At 43.6% G+C, this 25,754-nt stretch overlaps 1 protein-coding gene across 1 annotated transcript in view; it reads right to left on the reverse strand.

The window, feature by feature from the left end:
* Positions 1 to 877: 877 nt before the first annotated feature.
* LOC132832737 (uncharacterized) overlaps positions 878 to 25,754 on the reverse strand; it is a 31,456-nt gene continuing 6,579 nt past the window's right edge. The window contains exons 2-10 of the mRNA XM_060850859.1: positions 20,869 to 21,174; positions 20,072 to 20,335; positions 19,186 to 19,308; positions 18,922 to 19,005; positions 18,343 to 18,456; positions 13,971 to 14,069; positions 11,110 to 11,208; positions 7,772 to 7,860; positions 878 to 6,057 (exon numbers count right to left, since the gene is read on the reverse strand). Of these exons, the coding sequence (XP_060706842.1) occupies positions 6,019 to 6,057; positions 7,772 to 7,860; positions 11,110 to 11,208; positions 13,971 to 14,069; positions 18,343 to 18,456; positions 18,922 to 19,005; positions 19,186 to 19,308; positions 20,072 to 20,335; positions 20,869 to 21,174 (1,217 nt within the window). The 3' untranslated portion in view covers positions 878 to 6,018. The remainder of the gene's footprint in view (positions 6,058 to 7,771; positions 7,861 to 11,109; positions 11,209 to 13,970; positions 14,070 to 18,342; positions 18,457 to 18,921; positions 19,006 to 19,185; positions 19,309 to 20,071; positions 20,336 to 20,868; positions 21,175 to 25,754) is intronic.

Below are 25,754 nucleotides of genomic sequence, written 5' to 3' on the forward strand. Positions count from 1 at the left end.
AACCACAACTTTGTTTTGCTTTCTGTTCAATTTGACCCAGTTAAAAAGAATGGAGACACAGAAATTGTCTCCATTTCAGGGCAAAGTGGTTTGCCACATGTATTTACCTTCGACATAGCTGTGAGAGTAACTGGCACAAGGGAGACTTCAGGGGTTTCAGAACTCTGCTCGCTACTGTCATCACAATTGCAACTGGAAACATTCGATGTTAGTTTCATCAGCACCACACATAGCAAGGGAATGGACAACGCCGAAAAAAGGAGGGGATGACATACAAAGAAATCTCAGCACCGTCAGGAGCAGAGAATAAGTGCTGGCTTGAGAGGTAGAGGTGTGGGGGGGGGGGGGGCCTCTGCGTCTCTCTCCATATCGTGGTCTGAAGGCCATCTTTGTGGCAAGTAGCTAACTAATGGCTCAGCGGCCATCTTGTGTGCCCATATGCCTAGTGTCACCCTGCCCCGTGCCATCTCCCACTTCAAGTTAATTTGGAACAGTTGCCTTTACTCAATTTTGATTGAGTAGGATGGGCAACAGCCCACTGGAGTTTAAAAACAATGAAACACATTTTCATTGAAAAGATAGAATAAATATTCTGAGGGAGGGCACCATGACAGATGACAAACTGAGGTTAACTGGTCTAGGGACATCTGGAACTACTGTGTGTAGTTAAACAATGAGAGGTCTCCATTTTAATACAGATCTGGGGAGATGGTGTTCCCTCCTTAGAACCATTAGACTTTGGAAACTGCTTCCAGAGAATTGGAGGCCAGATCATACAATACAGTCAAGGTTGAGGTAGACAGTTTTTTTTTAATAGATATTTTTATTGGAAATTTAACATTTTTACAAATTTACAAAAATAAACAAAACTCTCAAATACAAACATTTATGTACAATTAAATCATATATACAATAGTCAAACTTTAACAAAGAGAAGAAAAAAAGAGAAAAAAAGAAAGGAGAGAAGAAAAAAGAACACAACTCAACTTTCTACTAATCTAACCTATAACTAACCAGAGTGTATACCTAAGTCTCTTACATGCTCGGAATATATAAACATCAAATATAATAAAACCCGTATTCGCGCAGGATTCCTCTCCCAAGGGGCCCCGGAGCAGCCCGGTCTGAAATCTTCACTAAATAAAAGCCCTTGTTAGGATAGCCGAAATATCTGCATTTATATAATTCAAAAAGGGCTGCCATATTTTATAAAATAATTCAGTCTTTCAGGGCACCATATTTGTGAGGAAGTCAAGGGGGATATATTCCATAATTAATCTGTGCCAATTTGAAAGTCCAGGGGGGCCCTCAGCCACCCAGTTCACCAAAATATTTTTCCTTGCACAGAAAGAGAGAATAGAAAATAGTCTCTTCCCATGCATATCCAGAGATGAGAGGTTCGAAAAGCCCAAAAGGAGAGATACAGGGTCCACCCTAATTTCCGTTCCTAAAATTTCTGTCAGGGTACTTGCTACTTTAGTCCAGTATCTGCGGATTTTCTGACAAGTCCACAGACAATGTGCAAGAGTACCCACCTCTATTTTGCATTTGGGACACAATGGAGATGCTCCTGCCTTAAATTTTGCCAGTCGAGCCGGAGCTATATGAGCCCTATGAAGTATCTTTAGTTGGATAGCCTGAGTTCTGTTACAGATAGTAATTCTTCTAGCATTTTCCCAAATGTCATTCCACATATCCTCAGAGATTTCTAGCCCCAAGTCCTGCTCCCATGTTTTAAGCAGGTCATCCATGTCTCCTGAGACTCCATCATGTAGCAAATGGTATATAGTACTAACGGAGGATACCCCCGCTGGTCGTAGGACATTACGTTCTCTGTCTGATTTATAAAAACTATCTATTAATGTAGTCTTCCTCTGTATATAATCTCGAATTTGGAAGTATCGAAAGAGATCCCCATTAGGTATTCCGAATTTCAGACGCAGCTGCTCAAAGGACATCAGGATCCCATCTTTAAATAGGTCCCCTAAGCATGAGATGCCCCTGGATCTCCAGAGTTTAAAGGTGGCATCTGTAATCCCCGGTTGGAATCCCCATGCGCCTACTATTGGTGCATAGGGGGATGTTTTATGAGAGTTACCCTCATTTTGCCGCATTATATTCCAGGCCTTAATTGTGTTTAATATTATGGGATTTTTTACAGTGGTCTGTAAAGATTTTCCTCTTATCTGAAAATAAAAGGTTAATAAGTGGTTATTTTATTTGGGAGGCTTCGATATCCAACCAGATTGATTGTGGATCAGACAAAACCCAATCAGCTATGTAACTTAGTAGGGAGCTTAACTGATATTTCCTAAAGTCTGGGAAATCCAGTCCTCCTCTTGCCTGTGGAAGCTGTAGCTTCTTCAGCTTAATAAGGGGCCGTCTATGGTTCCAAATAAAGGAGCCCAACCAGCCATATAATTTACGTAGGGCTAGCCTTGGCAGCATCAGCGGGAGCATTCTCATAGGATATAAGAGACGGGGCAGAACATTCATTTTAAGTAATGCTATTCTACCTAGCCAGGACGTCGGAAGGTCTCTCCATCGCTGGAGGTCCTGCCTTATCCTTTCCATTAATTGTACAAAATTAGCCCTATACAGCTGACCAAATACTGACGTGATAAAAATACCGAAATATAAGAAACCCTCCAGGGACCAATGGAAAGGAAAAGGGGATCCGTCCATTAAGTGGGGTATCATAACCAGGCCACCCATTGGCATAGCTTCCGATTTTGAAAAATTAATTTTATAGCCTGAGAATGCTCTAAATGTATTAATAACTTGAATTAGACGAGGCACTGACATTAAAGGATTACTGAGGAATAAGAGAACGTCATCTGCATAAAGGGTAATTTTGTGTTTACCTGTACCAATCCTCGGGACCGTTATATTAGGATCAGTCCGGTTGGTTTCTGCTAATGGTTCGATTATCAGCGTAAACAACAATGGTGAGAGAGGACATCCTTGACGGCAGCCCCTACCCACACTGAAGCCATCCGATCTTAACCCATTAGTAATAACAGCTGCTTTGGGGTCATTATACAATGTTGAAACCCATTTGGTAAACACCTGTCCAACGCCAAACCTTTCCAATGTGTAAAATAAATATGACCATTCAACCCTATCGAATGCCTTTTCCGCATCTAATGAAATTACTACTCCTGGTATCTTTCCCTGATGACAGGCTTAGATCATATTCAAGACCCTTCTGATATTATTGGATGATCTGCAGCCCTTAATAAATCCCGTCTGATCCTCCTTTATGATGTATGGCAGTACCCTTTCTAGTCTCAGTGCTAACATTTTTGAGAGAATTTTAAAGTCTACATTTAGTAAGGATATTGGTCTATATGATGTACAGTCTTCTGGGTCTTTTCCTTTTTAGAGGATAAGAGAAATATTTGCTTCTTTCAGCGAGGGCGGGAGACAGACCTGACTATGTGCAAAATTATACATATCCATAAGTGGGTCAGCCAATATTCCTGTAAATTCTTTATAGAATTCAGCTTGAAAACCATCCAGGCCCGGTGCTTTTCCGCTCTGAAGTTGCCTAATTGCCTCAAGTATTTCTTGGACTGTTAAAGGGGTATTTAGGGCCGACACCTGTTCCGGAGTCAGGCCCGGGAAGGTCAAATTTTTTAAAAAATGACTGCATCCTCCTAATCCTATCTTCGCAGTCCTGCGATTTATATAGTTCAGAATAAAATTCTTTAAAGGTCGCATTGATCTTTTTATGATCATGAGTCAGGGTACCTGGACTTTCCTTGATAGTTGGAATAGTTTGAGGGGCTTTCTTTTTCTTTGCAAGAAATGCTAGGTATCTACCCGGTTTGTCGCTATATTCATATAGTCTTTGTTTCGCAAATAATATTTCCCTTTTAGCCGTTTGAGTAAGCGCGGTGTTTAAAGCTGTCCTAAGAGCTGTAATCCTCTGCAATTTTGTGATAGAAGGTCTATCAGTGTATGCTGTTTCGGCTGCTTTTAGGCGAGCTTCGAGCAGACGCTGTTGTTCTCCCTTCATTTTCCTCTGGGTCGCTGAATAGGAGATGATCAAACCTCATGCATAAGCTTTGATGGTCTCCCACATCATTGACGGATTGCTAGCCATACCTGTATTAATTTCTAAAAAAGTTTTAAGTTCTTGGGAGAAGTACTTTACAAATTTGCTATCTTTTATCAGGAAGGGGTCCATACGCCAATGCCGAGCGGATGTCCCATTGTTCTTTACCTTAGTTTCCATGTATACAGCGGCATGGTCGGAGATTGCTATAGTACCTATTTTACAGGTTGATATAGAATTTAGAAAAATCAATGGGGCAAAAAAACATATCAATTCTTGTGTGACATTTATGTGGATTAGAGTAGAAAGAAAAATCTCTACCCTGTGGATGGAGACATCTCCATACATCTACCAATCCTAATTCTTTATTCAGATCCGCCAGTTGTCTAGATCTGGGAGACACTCCAGCGGCACTCTTGGGAATCCTGTCTGTTTCCGGATCCATAATACAATTATAGGGGGAGACTTTAATTGTATGACGGGCACCAAAGGCCATCAGTTTTGAAAAAGCTTCCGTTATGAATTTAAAGGGGTGTGCCGGGGGGCAGTACACATTTAAGATCCCATATTCTTCTCCATTAATGAGGGCTTTAATCAAAATATATCGTCCAGATTCGTCTTTTATCTGATTTAGAATTTTAAAAGGGAAATTCTTCCGGACAAGGATAACGACTCCCCTGCTTTGAGTTAAAAGAAGAAAAAAAGGCCTGATCAAATCCGCCCTGTCGTAATTTTAAATGTTCTTTATCCGACAGGTGTGTCTCCTGTAGGAGAGCTATATCAACTCTCTCCTTCTTAAGATTTGATAATATTTTCTTCCTTTTAACTGGCGAATTGCTCCCCCTGACATTTCAGGTGCACCACTTAACCGACTGTTCAGCCATAATCATCTGGGCAGAGCAGAGACCCCTCGGGAGGGGAAACCCTATCTAGAACATCCCGAGCATGGAGCATACAAGATTTACAAAAGTAAAGACTCTCTAATACACTCAGAACAATATAACAAAAAACTCTTTCTAAATAAAAAAGATATAAAACATTCCTAATAGGAGATTTTCTCCCTTGTTCCCAGGGAGCGTCACTTCCTCTCCCACAGTCCATCTTACCCTCTTCCAACCAGTGCCCCACCCTTGACCCAGGTGTTCCTCAATAAAAATGAGGAGAATTCAAATATAATATAAAGCTAGAGTTAACAATGAACACCCCACCCCCACCCACATCTAAATACATTTGGGAATATTAATACCATATATAAATATATAAATATAAGATTACAATCTCAATACTTAATACTTAAATATAATAACAAAATAACAGGGGAAAGAAAAACAACCCCGCTCCTAAAGACAGAAGTAAAATAGAATAAAATAACCACCTCCCCCCAACAACATTAACCAAACGCCCCAATATATACACACACATACACACATAGGGGGAAAGATAAGAAAAGATGAAGGGATGTAAACCAAAATAATGGGAAAGGCAGACCAACGTCCACAATCTCTTACAGTTTATTTAAGAGCGTCCAAGAATTCCTTAGCCTTCTCTGGTGATCCGAATTTATATATGGATCCTTCGTGGCTAAGGCGTAGCATCGCTGGATATCGTAAGGAGTACTGGATATTTAAGTCCCTTAAACGCTTCTTCGCCTCATCGAATGCCTTCCTCTTTCGGACCAAAGCTGGGGAGAAGTCCTGGAACAGCATGATCCTGGATCTTTTGTGGGTCATAGCTTGGGGATCTTTTCCCAAATTTCCTGAGGCTTCCAGGAGCATCTGCCTCTCCCTATAGCTCTGCAGCTGAAACAGGACCGGGCGTTGGTGGTGGGGGGGGGGTGTGGGGGGGGGGGAAAGAGGGAGAGAGTCCCAGTCCCTCAATCTGTAACAGTGCTCCTGGACAGTTGGTCACTGGAAACAGTGGCCCCCATTGAAGGTAATTCTTCAGTGGAAACAGTACTCTCAAATTGGAAGCTTCACTTTACCCAGGTCAATCAGTTCCTGGAGGGAAAAAAAACAAAAAAGTCAGAACAATGTTAGCCATTGACTAAGTTGGACTGTCCCAGAAACCCAGCCTTTGGCGGGCAGAAGCAGACTGAACTTATTCATTCCAATCCTGCTCTCCCTTGACCAGTCTCTGTCTACCCACGTCTGTGACTCTTCTGATGCCCAATGTCCCTCCAACATTTCCCTTCTCATGTTAAGTGTCCAACCTCCCTAACCCTCCAGCCACCACAGCCTTTTAAAAAAGGGCAGAAAATCCTCAGGATCTCAACCCTCAAGATTTAAAGTTTCCTCATCACTCCCTTTAAATGGGCCACCGCTTGTTTTTAAGACTATGACCGACCCCCCCCCCCCCTCCCCAAACTTGATCACGATTCTTGCACAAGGGGAAAACATTTTTTTCCATGCCCATCTTGTCAATAAGCTGCTGAAGGTTAACCTGCAGATGCAGCAAACTGTTAGGAAGGCAAGGGGACTTAAAAAGTTAAAAAAAGAATCACACAACACCAGGTTATAGTACAACAATTTGGAAGCACTAGCTTTCGGAGCACTGCTCCTTCATCTTGCTTCAATTGTATAGAAGCCTAGTTTGACTCCGTCTGGAATGCCGCGTGCACTTTTGGACTCCAGAAAAACGATGTCTTTTCTGCACAGAAAGGCAGCTCACCAGACTTGATCCCCAGATAGCAGGACTGTCCGATGAAGACAAATGATTGGACAAAGTGGGCCTGGGGTTTCACAGAATGAGGGGACCTCATTGGAACCAACAAAACACTATGGATAGACAGGGCAGACACAAGCACTCTGGTTGGGGGAGTCTAGAACTAAAAAGGAGGTATAAATTTAAAATTAAAATTAAAATACAAAAAAAAAGGGAAACCATTTTGGACTAAGAGGAGGAAAAATCTATTTAAAGAGTTGTGAACGTTTGGAATTTTTTGTCACAGGGGGCCACGGGTAGCTCACTCATTGAACGTGTAAAGACAGTGATTGATAGATTTCGGATTGGCAATGGCGTGAAGGATTATGGGATTGGGCGGGGGAGGGAAAGGGGAAGGGGAGTAAAAAAAGGCATTGAAGCATCCAATCAGCCACGACTGTAGTACACAGCAGAGCAGCCCTGTCCAGAAGAATGTCAAGATTAGAGTGGTGCTGGAAAAGCACAGCAGGTCAGGCAGCATCCAAGGAGCAAGAGAAAAAAAAATTGGACGTTTTGAACAAAAGCCCTTTATCAGGAACGCCTGGATGAATGGTGTAATACTTTTCCAATGTTCCACTATTCATCCAATCTTGTGTCTTGTGCCAGCAAGGAGACATTTAGATATTTCTGTAGATATTTCTGTTAAATGAGGGACAGAATGTAACAGAGGGAAAAAAGAATCCTTTACCTGTGGATCAAACATCACGGCTTGAAATCAGAAGAGTTAAGAGACTCAAAACATTAGCTCTCTCTCTCTCTCTCTCCCCATGGATACTGGCTGACCTGCTGTGATCTCCAGCATATTGGTGTTCACCCTAGCCATGCAAACACACGGGCTCCGCTATGTGTACAGCGATCCCTATTCTCCCTGAAAATTCCTCATGCAGCAGCAAAACACATGCCTATTTCTGACCACACCTTTTGTAAATTCAACACAAAAGCTCATTTACAGAAAGATTCACAGCAACAACTGTTTCTAAATTGCTACTTCTATCTGATACCAGTACTTACATTTTCCTCCTGCTCATCCATGTTGTTTGCAGAGGGATCTGGACGCTGATTTCTCGATCTCCTTTTAAACCACTTTGTTATTTGCTGATCTGTTCAGTGTCAACAGTAAGTGAAATGAACAAGGAATTTCCATAAACAATTCTAACATCAATCCACATGAAAAATATTCCCAAACTAATTGTCCTTTATCCTTTTTGGTTCGACAGGCTGTGAAATTACCCTCCAAATTCCTCAGTCGAAATAGTAAAAAGGAACTTTTCAGAAACTTCAAAGTTTTTTTTTAAGATTAGATTACTTACTCGGCCCAACAAGTCCACACCGACCCGCCGAAGTGCAACCCACCCATACCCCTACATTTACCCCTTACCTAACACTACGGGCAATTTAGCATGGCCAATTCACCTGACCTGCACATCTTTGGACTGTGGGAGGAAACCGGAGCACCCGGAGGAAACCCACGCAGACACGGGGAGAACGTGCAAACTCCACACAGTCTGTCGCCTGAGTCGGGAATTGAACCCAGGTCTCTGGCGCTGTGAGGCAGCAGTGCTAACCACTGTGCCACCGTGCTGCCCACTGTGCCACTCTGAACAATCATGTCCTTTAGTCTCAGCTGGACTGGTGATGTTATAATTGGCAAACAGATGTGCCAGATAAAAGCAGAGAACCAGGTTTGGCAAGAGAAAAAAGGAAACAAGAGCTGATGGACAAAAGTAATAAAGATTAGATTAGATTAGACTTACAGTGTGGAAACAGGCCCTTCGGCCCAACAAGTCCACACCAACCCGCCGAAGCGCAACCCACCCATACCCCTACATTTACCCCTTACCTAACACTACGGACAATTTAGCTTGGCCAATTCACCTGACCTGCACATCTTTGGACTGTGGGAGGAAACCGGAGCACCCGGAGGAAACCCACGCAGACACGGGGAGAACGTGCAAACTCCACACAGTCTGTCGCCTGAGTCGGGAATTGAACCCGGGTCTCTGGCGCTGTGAGGCAGCAGTGCTAACCACTGTGCCACCGTGCTGCCCACTAATCAAGAACTTCAGTCATGAATGGTCATTCCACTACACGCTCACTCAATCTGTTACAAAATCACCGTTACATGAAACAGATATCGGAATTCCAGCCTTATCCCGGGACTGTTTCAGCAGTGGAGAGCAGGACTCAAACCAGCCAGATTCGCTGCACACAATTAATAGATTTCATCGTCCTAAATTCAAAATGATTGAGTCACAGCATGGAAACAGACCCTTCTGTCCAACTCATCCATGCCAACCAGACATCCTAACTTAATCTAGTCCATTTGCCAGCACTTGGCCCATATCCCACTAAACCCTTCCTATTCATATACCCATCCAGATGCCTTTTAAGTGCTGTAATTGTACCAGCCTCCACCACATCCTCTGGCAGCACATTCCATACACGTACCACCCTCTGTGTGAAAATGTTACCCCTTAGGTCCCTTTAACATCTTTCTGCTCTCACCCCCCAAAACCTATGCCCTCTAGTTCCAGACTCGCCATCTCAGGGGGGAGATTTGTCTGTTCACCTGATCTGTACCCCTCATGATTTTATAAACATCTATAAGGTCACCCCTCAGCCTCCGACAATCCAGGGAAAAGCAGCCCCAGCCTATTCAGCCTCTCCCTATAGCTCAAACCCTCCAACCCCAGCAACATTATTGTGAATAGTTTCTGAACCCTTTCAGGTTTCACAACATAGGAAGGAGACCAGAATTGTACACAATATCCAAAAGTGCCCTAATCAACATCTTGTACAGCTGCAACAGGACCTCCCAACTCCTACCTTCAATGCCCTGACCAATAAAGCATACCAAACACCTTCACTGTCTGATCTGTGACTCTAATTCGAAGGAACTATGAACCAGCACGCACAGTGTGTTAGCTTTCAAAACCCTCCAGTGTGGGAATAGGTCATTTGGCCCAGTAAGTCCACACCAACCCTCTGAGTAAGCTACCCAGACCCATTCCCCTACCCTACAATTATCCCAGACCAATGCACCTAACCACATTGCTGAACACAATGGGCAATTCAGCATGGCCAATCCACCCTAACCTGCAAGTCTTTGCGTTGGGAGAGGAAACCAGAGCAAACCCACGCAGACATGGGAAGAACATGCAAAGTCCACAGACAATTTTGAGGTGGCACGGTGGCTCAGTGGTTAGCACTGCTGCCTCACAGTACCAGGGGCCTGGGTTCAATTCCAGCCTTGGGCGACTGTGCAAAGTCTGTTTGTGAGGAGTTTGCACATTCTCCCAGCGTCTGCGTGGGTTTCCTCTGGGTGCTCCGGTTTCCTCCCACAGTCACAACGATGTGTGGGTCAGGGTGGATTGACCGTGCTAAATGACTCATTGTGTTAGGTGCATTAGTCAGAGGGAAATGGGTCTTGGTGGGTTACTCTACAGAGGGTCGGTGTGGACTTGTTGGGCTGAAGGGCCTGTTTTCCACACTGTAGGGAGCTCCAGTGCGTCATAGTCGGGCTGGGAAACAGCAGTCCTTTCAATCATACAAAGTTCCTGTGGCAAATGCTAGAATGAAGAAGTTTGGTGAGAACCTGCCACTCCAGAACTTCTGACACTAACCAGGGCAGCGATACTAGGGACAAAAAACCCCAACAAAATTGCTGGAGAAACTTAGCCAGTGTGGTGGTATCTGCAGAGAGAAAGCAGTCTGGTGACCATTTAGAACAGATAAAGTGGTGTATATGCTAAATGACAGGGGTGTGGGGATTAGCAGAGAGAAACAAAAAGAGCGCGGTAATCAGGGGGATGGATGATAGTGTGCCAGGGAAAAAAAAAACAGGTCTTTACCCCATCCCCACACCCTGTCATGACCTGGGCTGCTTTCAGCACAACTGACCCATTCTCTCCCACTCAGTCCTCATCATCTTTTCTTTCTCCCTTGCTTTCTGATATTCATCCCTCCATTTCCACCTCCCCACTCATTCCTTTAGCCTCCCCACTCCTGCCTTCAGCAGGAACACCATTCTTAACTACTCCGTACAGAAGAAACGTTAACACTGCTTTCTCTCCACAGGTGCAGCCAGACCTGCTGAGTTTTTCCCAGCAACTTTTGGTTTCATTTCAGATTTCCAGCATCTGCATTTCTCCTATTTTCATCAATCAAGTGAATTTCATACTCTCAGCTCAACTTCTGTTACACTCAGTTAGTAGCTGGATAGCTATGGGCTAAACATAGAGTTTCTGCAGTTAAGCTCCACCAATGGTGGTCAGGAGTGAGCGCAGTGGAAAATGAGTCCCTTGCATCCACACCAATACTTTTGATACAGCCTGCACCCCCCAACTTACATATAGCGTGAAGTATAAGGGCCAATAGGAAAGCGATTGACGCGTAGGCAGCAATAGTAACGTTTGATCGGAGCTTGGCTGCTAGTTCACATCCTTTATCTGCAATGTAAATCAAAAAATCAATCAAATATCCAAAATACACAGTTAGAATTAGCACAATTTGATGAAACAAATTCTGTGGCTTTATGCAGCACAGAACGTATTTGGAAGGTTTGAATGGGAATGCTGCCATAGTGGTGTTAACAGGAATAGGATTCATCATCCAAAACACACATGATCAAACCATTAACCTGATGCCAGGACAGAAGGTCGGTAGGTTAATTCAAATTCACTTGGATCACATTAGATTAGATTCCCTACAGCATGGAAACAGGCCCTTCAGCCCAACCCGACCCTCCGAAGAGTAACCCACCCAGACCCATTTCCTCTCTGACTAATGCACCTAACATTAAGGACCATTTAGCACGGTCAATTCACCTGACCTGCCCATCTTTGGACTGTGGGAGGAAACCCACGCAGACAAGGGGAGAATGTGCAAACTCTACACAGACAATCACCAGAGGGTAGAATTGAACCTGGGACCCTGGTGCTACAGGGCAGCAGTGCTAACCACTGAGCCACTGTGCCATGCATAGCAATAAACACCAGATAATCTAGTCTTGGTGTCTTTCAATTCAAATATTTTCCCCAAATGTCTAATAGAAGAGTTAACCTCAGTGGAAGAGTGTAGAAGGTCCACAGCACACTTCAACTTAACGAATCCACACTTATTCTCAAAGTGTCAAAAAAAAACAAATTCCAAATCGTAAGCAGTTAAGGGAAACCCACTTGTCACCCCCCTGCTAATCTAATACTACACTGAATTGAAACACTGAGGTGACATTGTCCAGCACAGCCAACTGACCACTCCTTTGCAGTCTCCACCCTGGCCTCCAGGGGTCACTCACATGGCATTTCTCTCCGCAGTTATACAACAGAGATTCAGTCATGCTCCGTTTTATCCCTGATCATCTTATCAGCTTCTTCCAATCAGGGACCTCTGCACTGTTACTAAGTGCTGGATCCTCCAATCAAGTACCAGACTGCATTCCTCATTTGGTGCAGGCAGCAGGCACTGAGCACACGACTGTTACCAGGTTCACCTCTTCACACATGTTCAAGCTGCAGTAACTCGCAGGTTCTGCGTCAGAGTTTTAAACCACTTTGTGCCCTGGCCAACATCCTTCCCAACAGGAGCTCAAAAAAATGTTGAAATGCCAACTTGATCCCCAGCTGAACTGTCCACTGAGTGGGCCAGGGTCAATACAGTACTGTGCTTTCCTCCTGGATAAGACATCAGCTCTCTAAAGGGTCTCTATACTCGAAGGTATTCCACACTGCTGATCCTAATATTCATGCCGAATGATCCATGATTAATTCACAAGAGAAAGGCTGAAAAGTAGAAATTGGAATGACAAGACCTAGGTCCCCTCTGAATTTAGTTTAGGAATTCCAGAATGGCAGCCTCTTTCTCTCTTGAAGTGATAATGCCGACCATAACAAGAGCTTTTAAAATGGGCTACATGGTGGTTCAGTGATCAGCACTGCCTCCTCTCAGTTCCTGGGTCCGATTCTAGCCTCAGATGACTGTCTGTCTGGGGTTTGCACATTCTCCCAGTGTCTGCCTGGCTTTCCTCCCGCAATCCAGTGTGCAGGTTAGGTGAATTGGTCTAACTAAATCGCCCATAGTATTCAGGGGCATGTAGGTTACACACATTACTCAGAGGTAAATGTAGAGTAATGGGGCATGAGTTTGGGTGGGATACTCCGACTGTTGGTATGGATGCGTTGGGCTGAAGGGCCTGTTTCCACACTGTAGGGATTCTTAAAAAAAATGGCAGATTTTGATAAAGGAATTCATAAGAAATTATCATCATTCCCAAAAAAGAAAGAATGCATAACATACTATCTACCTCCATGTATGCAGGATATAGATAGTAAAATTTAATTTAAGACAGGAAACATTGAGAGAAATGAAAAGGTTCGGCTGTGTTGAATAAGTTTAATTACAAACAGGAAGAGGAGAATGTCTGAATTGATCATTAACGTTGACAGTGGCAGGTTAGGCCACATGATCTGTTGCTGTGGTGGGTATTTTCAAATAGCTCTTAAATTTAGAGCTTAATTGTACAATTGTGAGTTCATGAAGATGTTAGTTTGGAAGAAATATCTTTCTACAGATGGAATACTTCACCATAAAGTGAGTTGTTGAGATGGGAACCATTGGACTTCAGAGGACAAAACTGGATAAATGTTGGGAGGTAATATTGGGCAAGGAAGAGGAGACTGCAGAACAGTGCAGGTACAGCTGTAATGGTCTAGTACAGATACAATGGACCTCAACCTCCTAACACTGCAAACATAAATCATATGATTATATTCATTGCTCAATTGACAGACTGTTTTCAATCAGCTCACCAATCATGGTGACTCAGTGGTTAGCACAGCTGCCTCACAGCACCAGGGTCCCAGGTTCGATTCCAGCCTCGGGTGACTGTCTGTGTGGTGTATGCACATTCTCCCCGTGTCTGTATGGGTTTCCTCCGGCTGCTCCGGTTTCCTCCCACAATCCAAGGATGCGTAGGTTAGGGTGAATTGGCCGTGCTAAATTGCCCATAGGTTAGGTGCATTAGTTGGGGGGGCGGGGCGGGGCGGGGTGGAAAATGGGTCTGGCTGGGTTACCCTTTGGAGGGTCAGTGTGGACTGGTTGGCCCGAAGGGTCTGTATCCACACTGTAGGGAATTTAATCAGTTTCCGACGAGATATATTACTTTCCAAACTGATGATTTGTTAGCTATAAATTTTAAACATTGCAAACTCACCGCCTGATGAAGCGACTACTGCAATGCAGGATGCTGTCAGACATAACAGAGTGATTTTACCCGACATGGCCAACACATCCAGAACTGTCACAATCCAAGCTGGTAACAAATAAAAACAGAATTACACCTAACACTCTTGGCTGACAGAGGCACTAAAATCCTGCTGTGTCTGCAGTGCATCTGACAAATGCATTTGGTTTAAAAAAAAGGTTAGAGAAGGTTTTACTGATCCAGTGCTTGGGATTATTGGATTGTCTGGATTTGGTGACTACATGAAGGTGGGGGGAGGGAGGGGACGCACACCTCCTTGTCAATCAGCCGAATGTTTAATCTGTTAAATTTTTAAAATAATAAATAAGTGAAGGATGTGTGCAGCTTCCTATAAAAAGGTGGAAATCTAAAACAAATCACAGAAAATGCAGTAGGTCTGGTGGATTCTATGGAGAGAGAACCAAAAGTTAAGTTGGGTATGACTCTTCCTTAGATCAGAAGAGGAGTTATGAATAGGAACAGGAGTAGGCCATTCAGCCCCTCAAACCTGTCCCACCATTCAATAGGATCGTGGCTGATCGGACATTCCTTACTTCCACTTTCGTGCCTGTTCTACATAACCCTTGATTCCACCATTAACTGAGAATCTATTTCAGCCTTAAATGAACATGAAGGCTGTCCCCACAGCTTTCTGTGGCAAGGAGTTTGAAAGATCTGCTGAGTTTCTCCAGCATTTTCAGTGTGCGCCTCTGGTTCCCCAGTGTAGCCGTCCCAGGAGCAGGACCATCTACTGCACTATTCTCCTTTACTGGTTCTGAGGTCCCTCTGTAGGTTCAGCCCTGGCTCAGTTCATACCAGCCTCACTTCAAAGGTCAGGGGATAAGGTGTTCAACCTCACTTGTTACACGGGAGCACATAACTGAGGTTGGCAATTCAGTGTAACTTTGAGGATGTGAGGGACTGAGAGGTGCAGTCGTTATAAACCTAATCCAAAAGTATTGTTTATAAAGGAGCCCGTGAAAGGGGAGCAGTCCCAGTTTTCTGGCCAATGATCCTTCAAAACACCCACCAAATGGACCGTGTAATTTAACTCATTGATGTGTGTATGCTGCTGTAGGTGGGTCTGTTTGGTGTCCTACACTATAAAAACAGCAAGAGCTAGATTACTCAGCACTAGGTCAATCTGAACTGCCGGATAACTCTGTTGGTTCAAGTCACATCGGACACAAAAGACGACAACTGTTGTTAGAATAAGGAACAGGCCCATCAGCCCATCAAGACTGTCCCAGCACAGGGCATCTTTCTGAACCAAAAACCATTTCTCTCTCAGCTGTCCATCTCTCGATTTAATCGGAGAAGATGCCTTTTAAGTGTTGCTGTTGTATCCACCTCCTCTGGCAGCACATTCCAGGCACTTGCCATCTTCTGTGTAAAAAAAACCAAGACTCCCATCTCACCTTTAAACTTACCCTCTTAACTTAGACTTACATCCTCTAGTAATGGACATTTCTACCCTGGGGAAAAGACTCCGACTCTTCATTCTATCAAGTCTTAGTTTTGCAAGCTTTTACCAGGTCACCTCTCATCCTTTAATGTTCATGTGAGTTTGTCAAATCTCTCCTCATGGCTAATAGTCTCTAAACTAGGCAACATCCTGGTAAGCCATTTCTATATTGCATCCAAAGCTTCCAGATACTTCTGATGGTACAATATCCTTTATTGCCACATGAACTCGAGTACAGTGAAACATTTTTACAAGGGCTACCTTTAATGGCTTACTACTGCAAGACTTTCTAGGAGAAAGTGAGGACTGCAGATGCTGGAGATCAGAGCCAAAAACGTGTTGCTGGAAAAGCGCAGCAGGCCAGGCAGCATCCAAGGAGCAGGAGAGTCGACGTTTTGGGCACAAGCCCTTCTTCAGCCCTTTCCTGAAGGGCTCATGCCCGAAACGTCGACTCTCCTGCTCCTTGGATGCTGCCTGGCCTGCTGCGCTTTTCCAGCAACACATTTTCGGTACTGCAAGAGCCCCTCAGGTTAGTGTACTGGACCCAACCATCTTCAGATGACTCAAACGACTTTGCTGATGGCTGCACAATGTTCAGCATTGCTTCAATATTTGAGACTTTAGGAGTAATCTGTGCAACACACATGGCAAGAGTTGGACAACATTCATACGCTGAAAAGTTCAAAGTTAACATTGCGTCACATAAATGCTGAGTAATGACCACCTTCAACAAGAAAGAGAGAATCTAATCATTGAGCCTATGTTCAATGGCATTACCATCATTGAATCTCCCACTGTCAACATCCTGTGGGTTACAATATACCAGAACGGAGAGGACAAGCTACATAAATACTATAGCTAGAAGAATAGGCTGGGAATTCTGTGGAGAAACCAGCCTCCTGACTCCCTGAAGCCTGCCCACCACCTACAAGGCCCAAGTCAGGAGTGTGATGGAATATTTCCCACTTGCCTGGATAGGTGCAGCTCCAACACCACAAGTAACTCAACACCATCCAGGACAAAGCATCCCATTTGGTTGCCCCCCCCCATCTACCCCTTCAATATTCACTAACTCCACCACCGACCCACAGCAGCGCAGGGTGTACCATTTACAAGACACTGCAGCAACTCACCAAGGCTCCTGTAACAGCATCCTCCAAAACACACTACCTCCATCAAGGAGGACAACAGCAGCAGATTTAGGGGAACACCATGGTCAGCAAGACCCAATCCCCCCATCACCTCCATCACAGCCCCAACACCCACCACCTCAGCTCATCTAACCCCCAGTCCTGAAAGCATTTTCTGACTTAGTTTTAAATTTCCAGCATCTGGTGATTTGTTTTTATTCCATAACTTTTGATTTATTTACAAACTTTATTCATGCTCAGACTGTTCTCATTCATGTTTATGAAGTATAGAACAGGAAGAGGCCTTTGGCACTCCATGGCACCAAATTAAACTAATCCCTTCTGCCTGCCCTTGTTCCATCTCCCACCACTCATTGCATTTTCATGTGCTTTCCTCCAAGCCCTTTAAAACACCCCTAATAGATCTATCTCCACCACCACCCCAGCAGCGTGTCCCAGACTCCAACCACAAAGTCTTAACCCACACATCTCCTTTGAACTTTTCCCCTCTCACCTCGAATGCATGCCCCCCAGTCTTAGGCATTCCAACTCTGGGAAAACTATTCTGACAGTCAACCATTGGGGACTTTATACCTTAACGAGTGATTATCTCATTGACTGGAGCTTGCACACAGACTCTGGTTGGTCCAAAGAGGCTGAAAATGTTAATATCTCCAATCTTTGGAAATGGTGAGGAACGGTCAGTACTGTACTGAGGACAGACAGGAGAGCTCCCCACCAGAGTGTAATTGGAGCATTAGCAGTTTGATGCTCAAGAGACAGGGAGAGAGAGAATTATAGAGGCCAAACTAACCAATGATTCAAGAGAAGAAAGGTCATATCAATGTTCCATACTGAACATATTGTGGCCTGCAATCAAACACATGGCATGGAATACCTCGGGCAGACAATTATCAGGAAGTGGAGAGTAAACTTAGATTAGACTTACAGTGTGGAAACAGGCCCTTCGGCCCAACAAGTCCACACCGACCCGCCGAAGCGAAACCCACCCATACCCCTACATTACCCCTTACCTAACACTACGGGCAATTTAGCATGGCCAATTCACCTGACCCGCACATCTTTGGACTGTGGGAGGAAACCGGAGCACCCGGAGGAAACCCACGCAGACACGGGGAGAACGTGCAAACTCCACACAGTCAGTCGCCTGAGTCGGGAATTGAACCCGGGTCTTCAGGCGCTGTGAGGCAGCAGTGCTAACCACTGTGCCACCGTAACATTAGTGCGGCGGTCTGCTTTCTAACCATAAAATGGGTGCTTTTTAATACCAATTCCTGGGTACTTGGTCCTGCATCCAATCTACTCCTGCTGTGGTAATGAGGCATCTATCCTCTGATCTTAGTTTTGAAGTGAAGCCTAGCAGCAATTGAAACAAACGAAAAGGAGACCCAGCACCTACTTCAGGACCATTCTGTGATATACAAGATAGAGGAGGGTATAAGTGAATTTCCATCGCGTTCTGCGGAATCAGTGTGACAGCTTAAGCAACAGCAGGGACTGGGTATCTCCTCGGGATCCACAGTGAACCCTCTACAATCTTCACTCAGTCCATCAAAAAAAAATTCCAAAAGAAGAAAAAAAAAGTCACCCAAAAAGCAGCAAGTCTAAATTTCAATCACTACATCAAACAGGTTCCTTGATCACCTTCTCATTTTACATCCCCAACAGGACACCAGTGTTTGTTTAGGCAGCATAACAGAAGTGTGTAATGCATGGCTGGACTTACTTTTGCTCTCCAAAGTCTTCCTAAACCTCCCAAAAGACGCCATCATCAATAACACAGTCAGGATTAGCAGCATACACAAAACTACAACCATCACCAGCATGATTATAGACGTTTCTGTTGAATAGATTAAAACCACATACACAATTACACTTTCATCGATTAAAAAACAAATACCATTGCTGGTTATTTCACTATGTAACAGTAATATCCAATATACAATGAGTGGGATTTTACAATCACATTGAGGGTCATGGGGAGGTGTAATATTTGGGCTTTCAGACTGGGATTACTACAACAGGAAATTAAGATTTTAAGATCTGATTTTAAGATCTTTGTAAGTACGCTAAAGGATCAATAGCACGTTTCCAAACTCAGGTGAACAAGTCTATAGTAAAAGCGACTTTTTAAAAAAAAAGCCAGACCTCAATTTGGCAAATGTATGGAATTTAAATTGCTAGTTTGGTAAAGCGATATCAGAACTCTTTGCCCACTTATATCTTCAACTGGACTTTAATCAGATACAATTGTATTTCTACAATACAGTAACTCAGAGCAAAGAAACAGAAGCCTATACAATACCTCCAACCGTGATCCAATACGCAAACAGTGCGATAAGAAACACATACACCATGATTTGTAACCCATATTTGAGAAAGTGGAGACCTAGAGGAATAAGCACATTCATAAATCAACACAAGGAAATCTTCACATTCAAATCACTCACTCCATACAATAGAGCACAGTGTAAATAATGCCTGTCATTTTACAAGTTTCACATTGTTTCTCAGTTAAGATATGACATTTTTAAACTTTTGACATCAAACTCCAGTAAAGTGTTCTTACATTTTCCAGCATTGGAGCATAAAGTAATTCTGCAGGTTACCACTTCCATCAATACAACAGCAGCAGCAGCACTAGCAGCGGCAATGGACAATCCGTTTGTGAGATAATGACTTTGTAAAAGACCTGAGATAGAGAAAATTTTAAACTTATGACAACATTTTCAAAGTTCTCTCTAAAAAAGTGACACTTTTTCCTCAAAAGTACATTTAGCAAAAGAAAGTCTGAAGTGTTTGAAATAGGACTTTTTTTGCACTTAGCATCCAATGCAATGTTTGATTGTCTCCCTCTCCCCTCACTGACTCCTTCAAGATGAAATATGATGCATTTAAAAAGGCAGTGTATGACACCCGGTACCAATAATATGCCTCAACGGTAAGACCAGAACCATATACAGAATCAGTGTTCTGTTTTCGACAGTACATTTTCTGTCTGAAAGACAGAACTTAACTGAGATTTTCCAGGTAAATGTTACGAGTCTACAGGAGGAAGTTGGACATTATCAGTTTGTGCTATCCCACCCTATGCACATTTTCAAATCAGGAGAAAGGCAATGATTTTCTGTCTAATATCTTTAGTCACGCTGAGGGAAAGTGAAACTGAAACAAATTGTTGGAAAAACTCAGCAGGTCAGGCAGCATCTTTGGACAGAAAGCAGTGAACTTTTCAAGTCGTGTGACCCTTCTCCAGAGCTTCAGGTCACACGACTTGAAAAGTTCACTGCTTTCCTTCCAAAAATGCTGCCTGACCTGCTGAGTTTTTCCAACAATTTGTTTCAGTTTCAAAACTTCTCTCCACATATGCTGCCAGATCTGCTGAGTTTCTCCAGCAACTGCAGCTCCTGGTTTTGTCTTTGAGGGCAATGGATTTGGCCGATGATTTGACTCACCAAAACTGTCAACAGAATATGAAGTGGTATTCTTGCTAACTGGGTTTTCCACAGAACAAAAGTAGATTCTGCAGACCGATTTGCTGACTTCAGAAATGATCAACGTGCTGTTGTTATCCCTCAGTTGATAGTGTTGGCCACTCTCTATCATGTCAGAGTCCGTCCACCACAGAATGGAACTTGGTCTCCCCAAAGACACTTGACAGGTCAGTTCGATGGTGGCATTGACAGATTTGGAAGTGATCAGTGGTCCTGACAGTGGCTCTGTGGGAGAGAATAAAATGGACAAACACATCTGAGCACGAGGACGAGGACATCATTGCTTGAAGGAGCTCTCTCCTTCACAGGTTTAGCAGAACAACATCAACCAAGAGCTGAATTTCCTGATGCATAACCCCATAAGGTCTGTCCACCTCCAAAACCACCCAGCTCCATACCCTACTGCATAAAGAACATAAAAGAGATAGGGAGTAGGCCATTCAGCCCTTCAAGCCTGCTCTACCATTCAACAAGATCATGGCTGATCTAACCAAGGCCTCAACTCTTCACCAATAGCCATATCAACTGAATTTGCAAGATGGAGAACATTAGATTTTTCTGTTGTGGGATGGAATTTGGAGCTAAGTAACAAAAGGGCTGGTAGAGGCAAGGGATAGACCGACCAGGATTAGAAAGGTGAAACCGGCTTGAGGGGCTGAAAGGCCACATTTGTGTTCCAGTACCATGATAAACACTTCATGAATGATTAGCTACTTGAGATCTCAGTTTCAAAGCAATGATAAATTGGAAACACTCACCAATAAGTCTTAAATTTGCACTCATTTTCCAAATGTCATCCACAATAAAGGTGTAAATCCCTTGGTCACGGGGTTGTAGGTTCTTTAACAATAGAGACCCATTTAATGGATTATAAAGCAAGCGGGATTGGAATTGTTTACTTGGTTCTGCTTTGTCATAGCCTGGTACGTAATCCACAATATTAACCAGACGTCTATTGCTGCCATTGAACGCCCATACAATAGCACGGTGGGTCAGATCATCTGTGTAGTCAGGGTCCAGTAAAATGGATGAACCTCTGACACCAAACACTTCTTTCCTTCCAGCTGATTAAAATAAAAACAATATAATTTAATCATTTAAGCTATTACAATTCACAATCAATGCAATTTCAAAGTTATGAAGAAACAGCAATAAATACGACAGAGGATCCATCCACCATCTTTCACCTGAACAAAGCAGCAGAGGAACAGGAGTCTAGGACCAAAGAGCAGGGTTAGGCTATTTTGTCCATCTAGAATCAGAATCCTTACCGTGGTAACAGGCCTTTCGGCCCAACAGGTCCACACTGACCCTCCGAAGTGTATCCCCACCCAAACCTATTCCCCATGACTCTACATTTACCCCTGACTAATGCACCTAACCGATGCATCCTATGGCCAATTCACCTGACCTGCACAGCTTTGGATTGTGGGAGGAAACCCGAGCTCCCGGAAGAAACCCACGCAGGCACGGGGAGAACGTGCAAACTCCGCACAGACAAAGTCTCCTGAGACTGGAATCAAACCCAGGTCCCTAGTGCTGTGAGGCAGCAGTGCTAACCACTGAGCCACCCCAATCTAGCCTGCTCTACCTTAACAGAATTTGATTTCTGGTCTCAAGGGTAGAACATAGAACACAAAAATAGAGCGCAGTACAGGCCCTTCGGCCCTCGATGTTGCGCCGATCCAAGCCCACCTAACCTACACTCGCCCACTTTCCTCCATATGCCTATCCAATGCCCGTTTAAATGCCCATAAAGAGGGAGAGTCCACCACTGTTACTGGCAGGGCATTCCATGAACTCACGACTCGCTGAGTAAAGAATCTACCCCTAATGTCTGTCCTATACCTACCACCCCTTAATTTAAAGCTATGCCCCCTTGTAATATCTGACTCCATACGTGGAAAGGGTAATTACCAGTCTGCGCCCCCCCCGGCCCTCAATCTCAACAAAAATCAAGAGGGTTGGAATATAAAAGCAGTAATGTGCTTCTGAGACTTTATAAAGCTCTAGTTAGGACCCAATTTACAATAATGTATCCAGTTTTGGACCCCAAACCTCAGGAAGGACATACTTGCCCTGGAGTGTGTCCAGTAGAGATTCACACAGATGATCCCTGGAATGGTAGGCCTAATATACGATGAGGATCCTGTGATTGTATTTATTAGAGTTTAGAAGGTTAATGAGAGATCTAATGGAAACTTATAAGATAATGCATGGCTTAGAAAGGATGAATGTTGGGAAGCTGTTACTGTTAGACGGGGAGACTAGGACCTGTGGGCACAGCCTTCGAATTAGAGGGGATCAACTTAGAATGGAAATGAGGAGACATTTCTTCAGCCAGAGAGTAGTGGGCCTGTCAAATTCACTGCCATGGAGTGCAGTGGAGGCTGGGAAGTTTAATGTCTTCAAAGCAGATTGATAAATTCTTAATCTCGCAAGGAATATGGGGAGAGTGTAGGTAAGTGACATTGAAAAACCCATCAGCCATGATTGAATGGTGGATTGGACTTGATGGGCCAAATGGCCTTCCTTCCATTCCCATGTCTTATGGCCTTATGATTGTGGGATATGGTAAATTAATGTTACTTCTGCAATTCTCAATTATAATTTCTGATACAAGGTGAATGAAATCACATCAGTGTGTAATTGTTTCAGCCAGGAGCTGAGTCAACAAGAATGGGAACTATGTGGAGGAAATGCATAAGTTTTTTTTGTATTAGCTAAAAATGTACACAAGAAAGAAACGAGACTACACAACAATGGTAACCCCAATTAAAAGGGCTTCATGATAAGATGCTGTGAAGACAGACAGTTAAACTCAATATGCCTGTATAAACAGTAGGTATAAACATCTGTTTCCCACTTTTACAGAAACACAGGAACACACCCCAATTAAAAGAATCTTAATGATAAGACGCTGAGAGGGGCGGCACAGATGGAGGGAGTAGATAATGGTAAGGCAAGGATGTGCCCACAGCAGGATGAGAGCAAATGGCCTTGTGAGAACAGGAATAAGCATTTTGTCATAGCTAAGGCCGGATAAGACATGAGATAAACAGTAGTAATGGGTACCGGTCTCAGGGAAGTGGAGGATGTAAACGGGGGGGGGGGGGGGGGGGGGGGGGGGGGGGTGGAAAAACACTGAAATTAAAAAAAATGTAGGATACAAATTATATAAATATCGAGTATTTGTTGAATTCGGGATGTGTTTTGTCCCTGCCTTGTGGACATCACACCCACTTGCAAGTGTGAAATAAAGAGCTCTGCTGATTCAGATCTTGTCTCGGACGGAAATTATTGCAGTGCGTGAGTTTTGTTTCTCACAATTGGGGCCCAACGTGGGGCTGTCCGGGATGTTCTTCCATCGTCGGGGGGAGTGGCTGGCCCTGGACACTGGGAAGACGCGTCCCGTTCCCCATTGAGGAGCGGTCTCGTGTCCCGGTTTGGTCCGCTCCCTTGGGCGACTGGTACGAATCCCACAAGAGAGACATCTGAATCAGACAGTGACAGGCAGTCAATAGAATATACGGCAGAAAGGGGTCAGGCAACTCTGCGCACAGACCAAGGTAACAAAACTGACTTTTAAGTATTGCCTTGATGGCCGGGATTGAGTTTTAGTAATTAATAAGGGACTAATGAAGGAACTCAATATGGGTTGTGCCGTGGGTAGGGTACAAGCCTCCGGGGAAACAGACGAAGAACACAGCAATGGAAATGGAGGCGGGGTCTCTTACAACATATCTCCAGAAAATCCGTTGGGCAGGAGGCTGTGGAATTGGAAAAATAATATCCGTACAAGAGAAGAAACTGATTAAATATTGTTGCTTTGTATAGACTAAGGAATCCATTCTTCGTCCCACCGTCTTCTGGCCAAAAGACAGGTCGAACGAAGACTGGGTTTGTAAATATCTAAATGTCAATGTGCGTGAGAGAGAATGAAAAGAGCTGTACAGCTGGTAGAAAGTTTAACCCTTTGGTGATTCAGTTTGAATGCACATTTGTTTGTTGGTGATTGAATGTTTGAGTTTTATTCCTTGCAGCTTGAGTTCCAGGACTGTTTTGAATCTGATTTTTATTATGGAAACGTAACATGATGTCTTTTAAGGTTAAGGATTCTATAGAGATTATGGACAAAACTGATAACTCCTGTTCTTTTTACAGGTCATGACTGCCTTACTATCAGTTTCTAACTAATCTCTTATCTTTACATAAAAGCGATTTATGGAGGACAGTTGAAGTTTCAGTTCAACATTAGATCGTAGTAAAAACAAAAACTTCGATGGTTAATATCTGTGACCTTGGATTCAGCCATTGTTCATGCATTAGAAGTTTTTTTAACTTGAATAGACAAATTCTTTTAAGGCAGTCTAATTATTTCACGACCTATAGTATTGTAATTGAGCAATGATTGGTCAGGAGTACTCAAGAAAACTAATTTTGGATTTAAATTAGGGGACTAAAACTGGGTGATTACAGTGGATTTCAAAATTGGGAACTGTATGCATTTTACATTTTAAATATTAAATACTGAATAAATGAACGTAAATATATAAATATGTTTACAAGTTAGGAACAGGCTTTAAAGTTAGTCAAGCATGAATTGATGAATTGGTATTTGAAGTTATGGGGAGCTAGAAATACTACAATATTTCTTAAAAGAAAGAAAAAGGGGATGAACGTAACGACTTATCCCCTTCAGGAGGTACCAATAGGGGACAGAGAGATTGGGTTTGTAAGTGCCCCCTTCACCAGTGGGGAGGCCAGAACATTTAAAAAGGAAATTAAGGTCCTGGTTGAGGATCCAGTAGGATTGTCTGAACAAATTGATCAATTTTTGGGGCCCAGTCTGTATACATGGGCTGAGTTAAAGTCTATTTTGAATATACTATTTACTGGGGAAGAAAGGGGACTTATACGAGGAGCAGCCATTAAAATATGGGACTGGGAACATCCGATTGGAGATGGGGATGCTGGATAGGGTGAGATGAAGTTTCCCCTCAGAGACCCCCAGTGGGAAAATCAAAACCCGAAGCATAGAGAAGAAATGAGGGAATTGAAAGACCTGATTCTAAAAGGAATAAGAGAGGCAGTTCTGAAGTCGCAGAATCTGACTAAAGCCTTTGAAGTTAGACAGGAGAAAGAGGAGACTCCCTCAGCTTTCTTGCAGCGATTAAGAGACTCAATGCGGAAATACTCTGGAATGAACCCTGAGGACCCAGTGGCACAGGGTCTTTTGAAAGTACATTTTGTGACAAAGGTATGGCCAGACATACAGAGAAAGATACAGAAGATAGAAGGGTGGAGTGAAAAACCATTAGATGAATTGTTAAGAGAGAGGCACAGAAAGTGTTTGTAAAGAGAGAGGATGAGAGACAAAAACAGAAGGTGAAAATGATGGTCGCTGCGGTTGATGAGGTAATTAGGAAAAGAATGGAACCAATAGTGAGCAACCGGAGCGGCGGGTGACAGCATGTAGGGCAGAGAGGAAAGGGGAGAGGGAGAGACAAGGAGGAGCATTTGATAGAGGGTTCGAGCGACAGGGGCAGAGATGGGGGTCTCCACAGGCAGGAGGCTATTGTTGTGGAAAGATAGGGCATTTTAGGCGGGAGTGTCCTGATCTACAAAGGGAAGAAAGGGCAAT

Source organism: Hemiscyllium ocellatum, chromosome 35, assembly GCF_020745735.1.
Source record: "Hemiscyllium ocellatum isolate sHemOce1 chromosome 35, sHemOce1.pat.X.cur, whole genome shotgun sequence".
Taxonomy (NCBI): Eukaryota; Metazoa; Chordata; class Chondrichthyes; order Orectolobiformes; family Hemiscylliidae; genus Hemiscyllium; species Hemiscyllium ocellatum.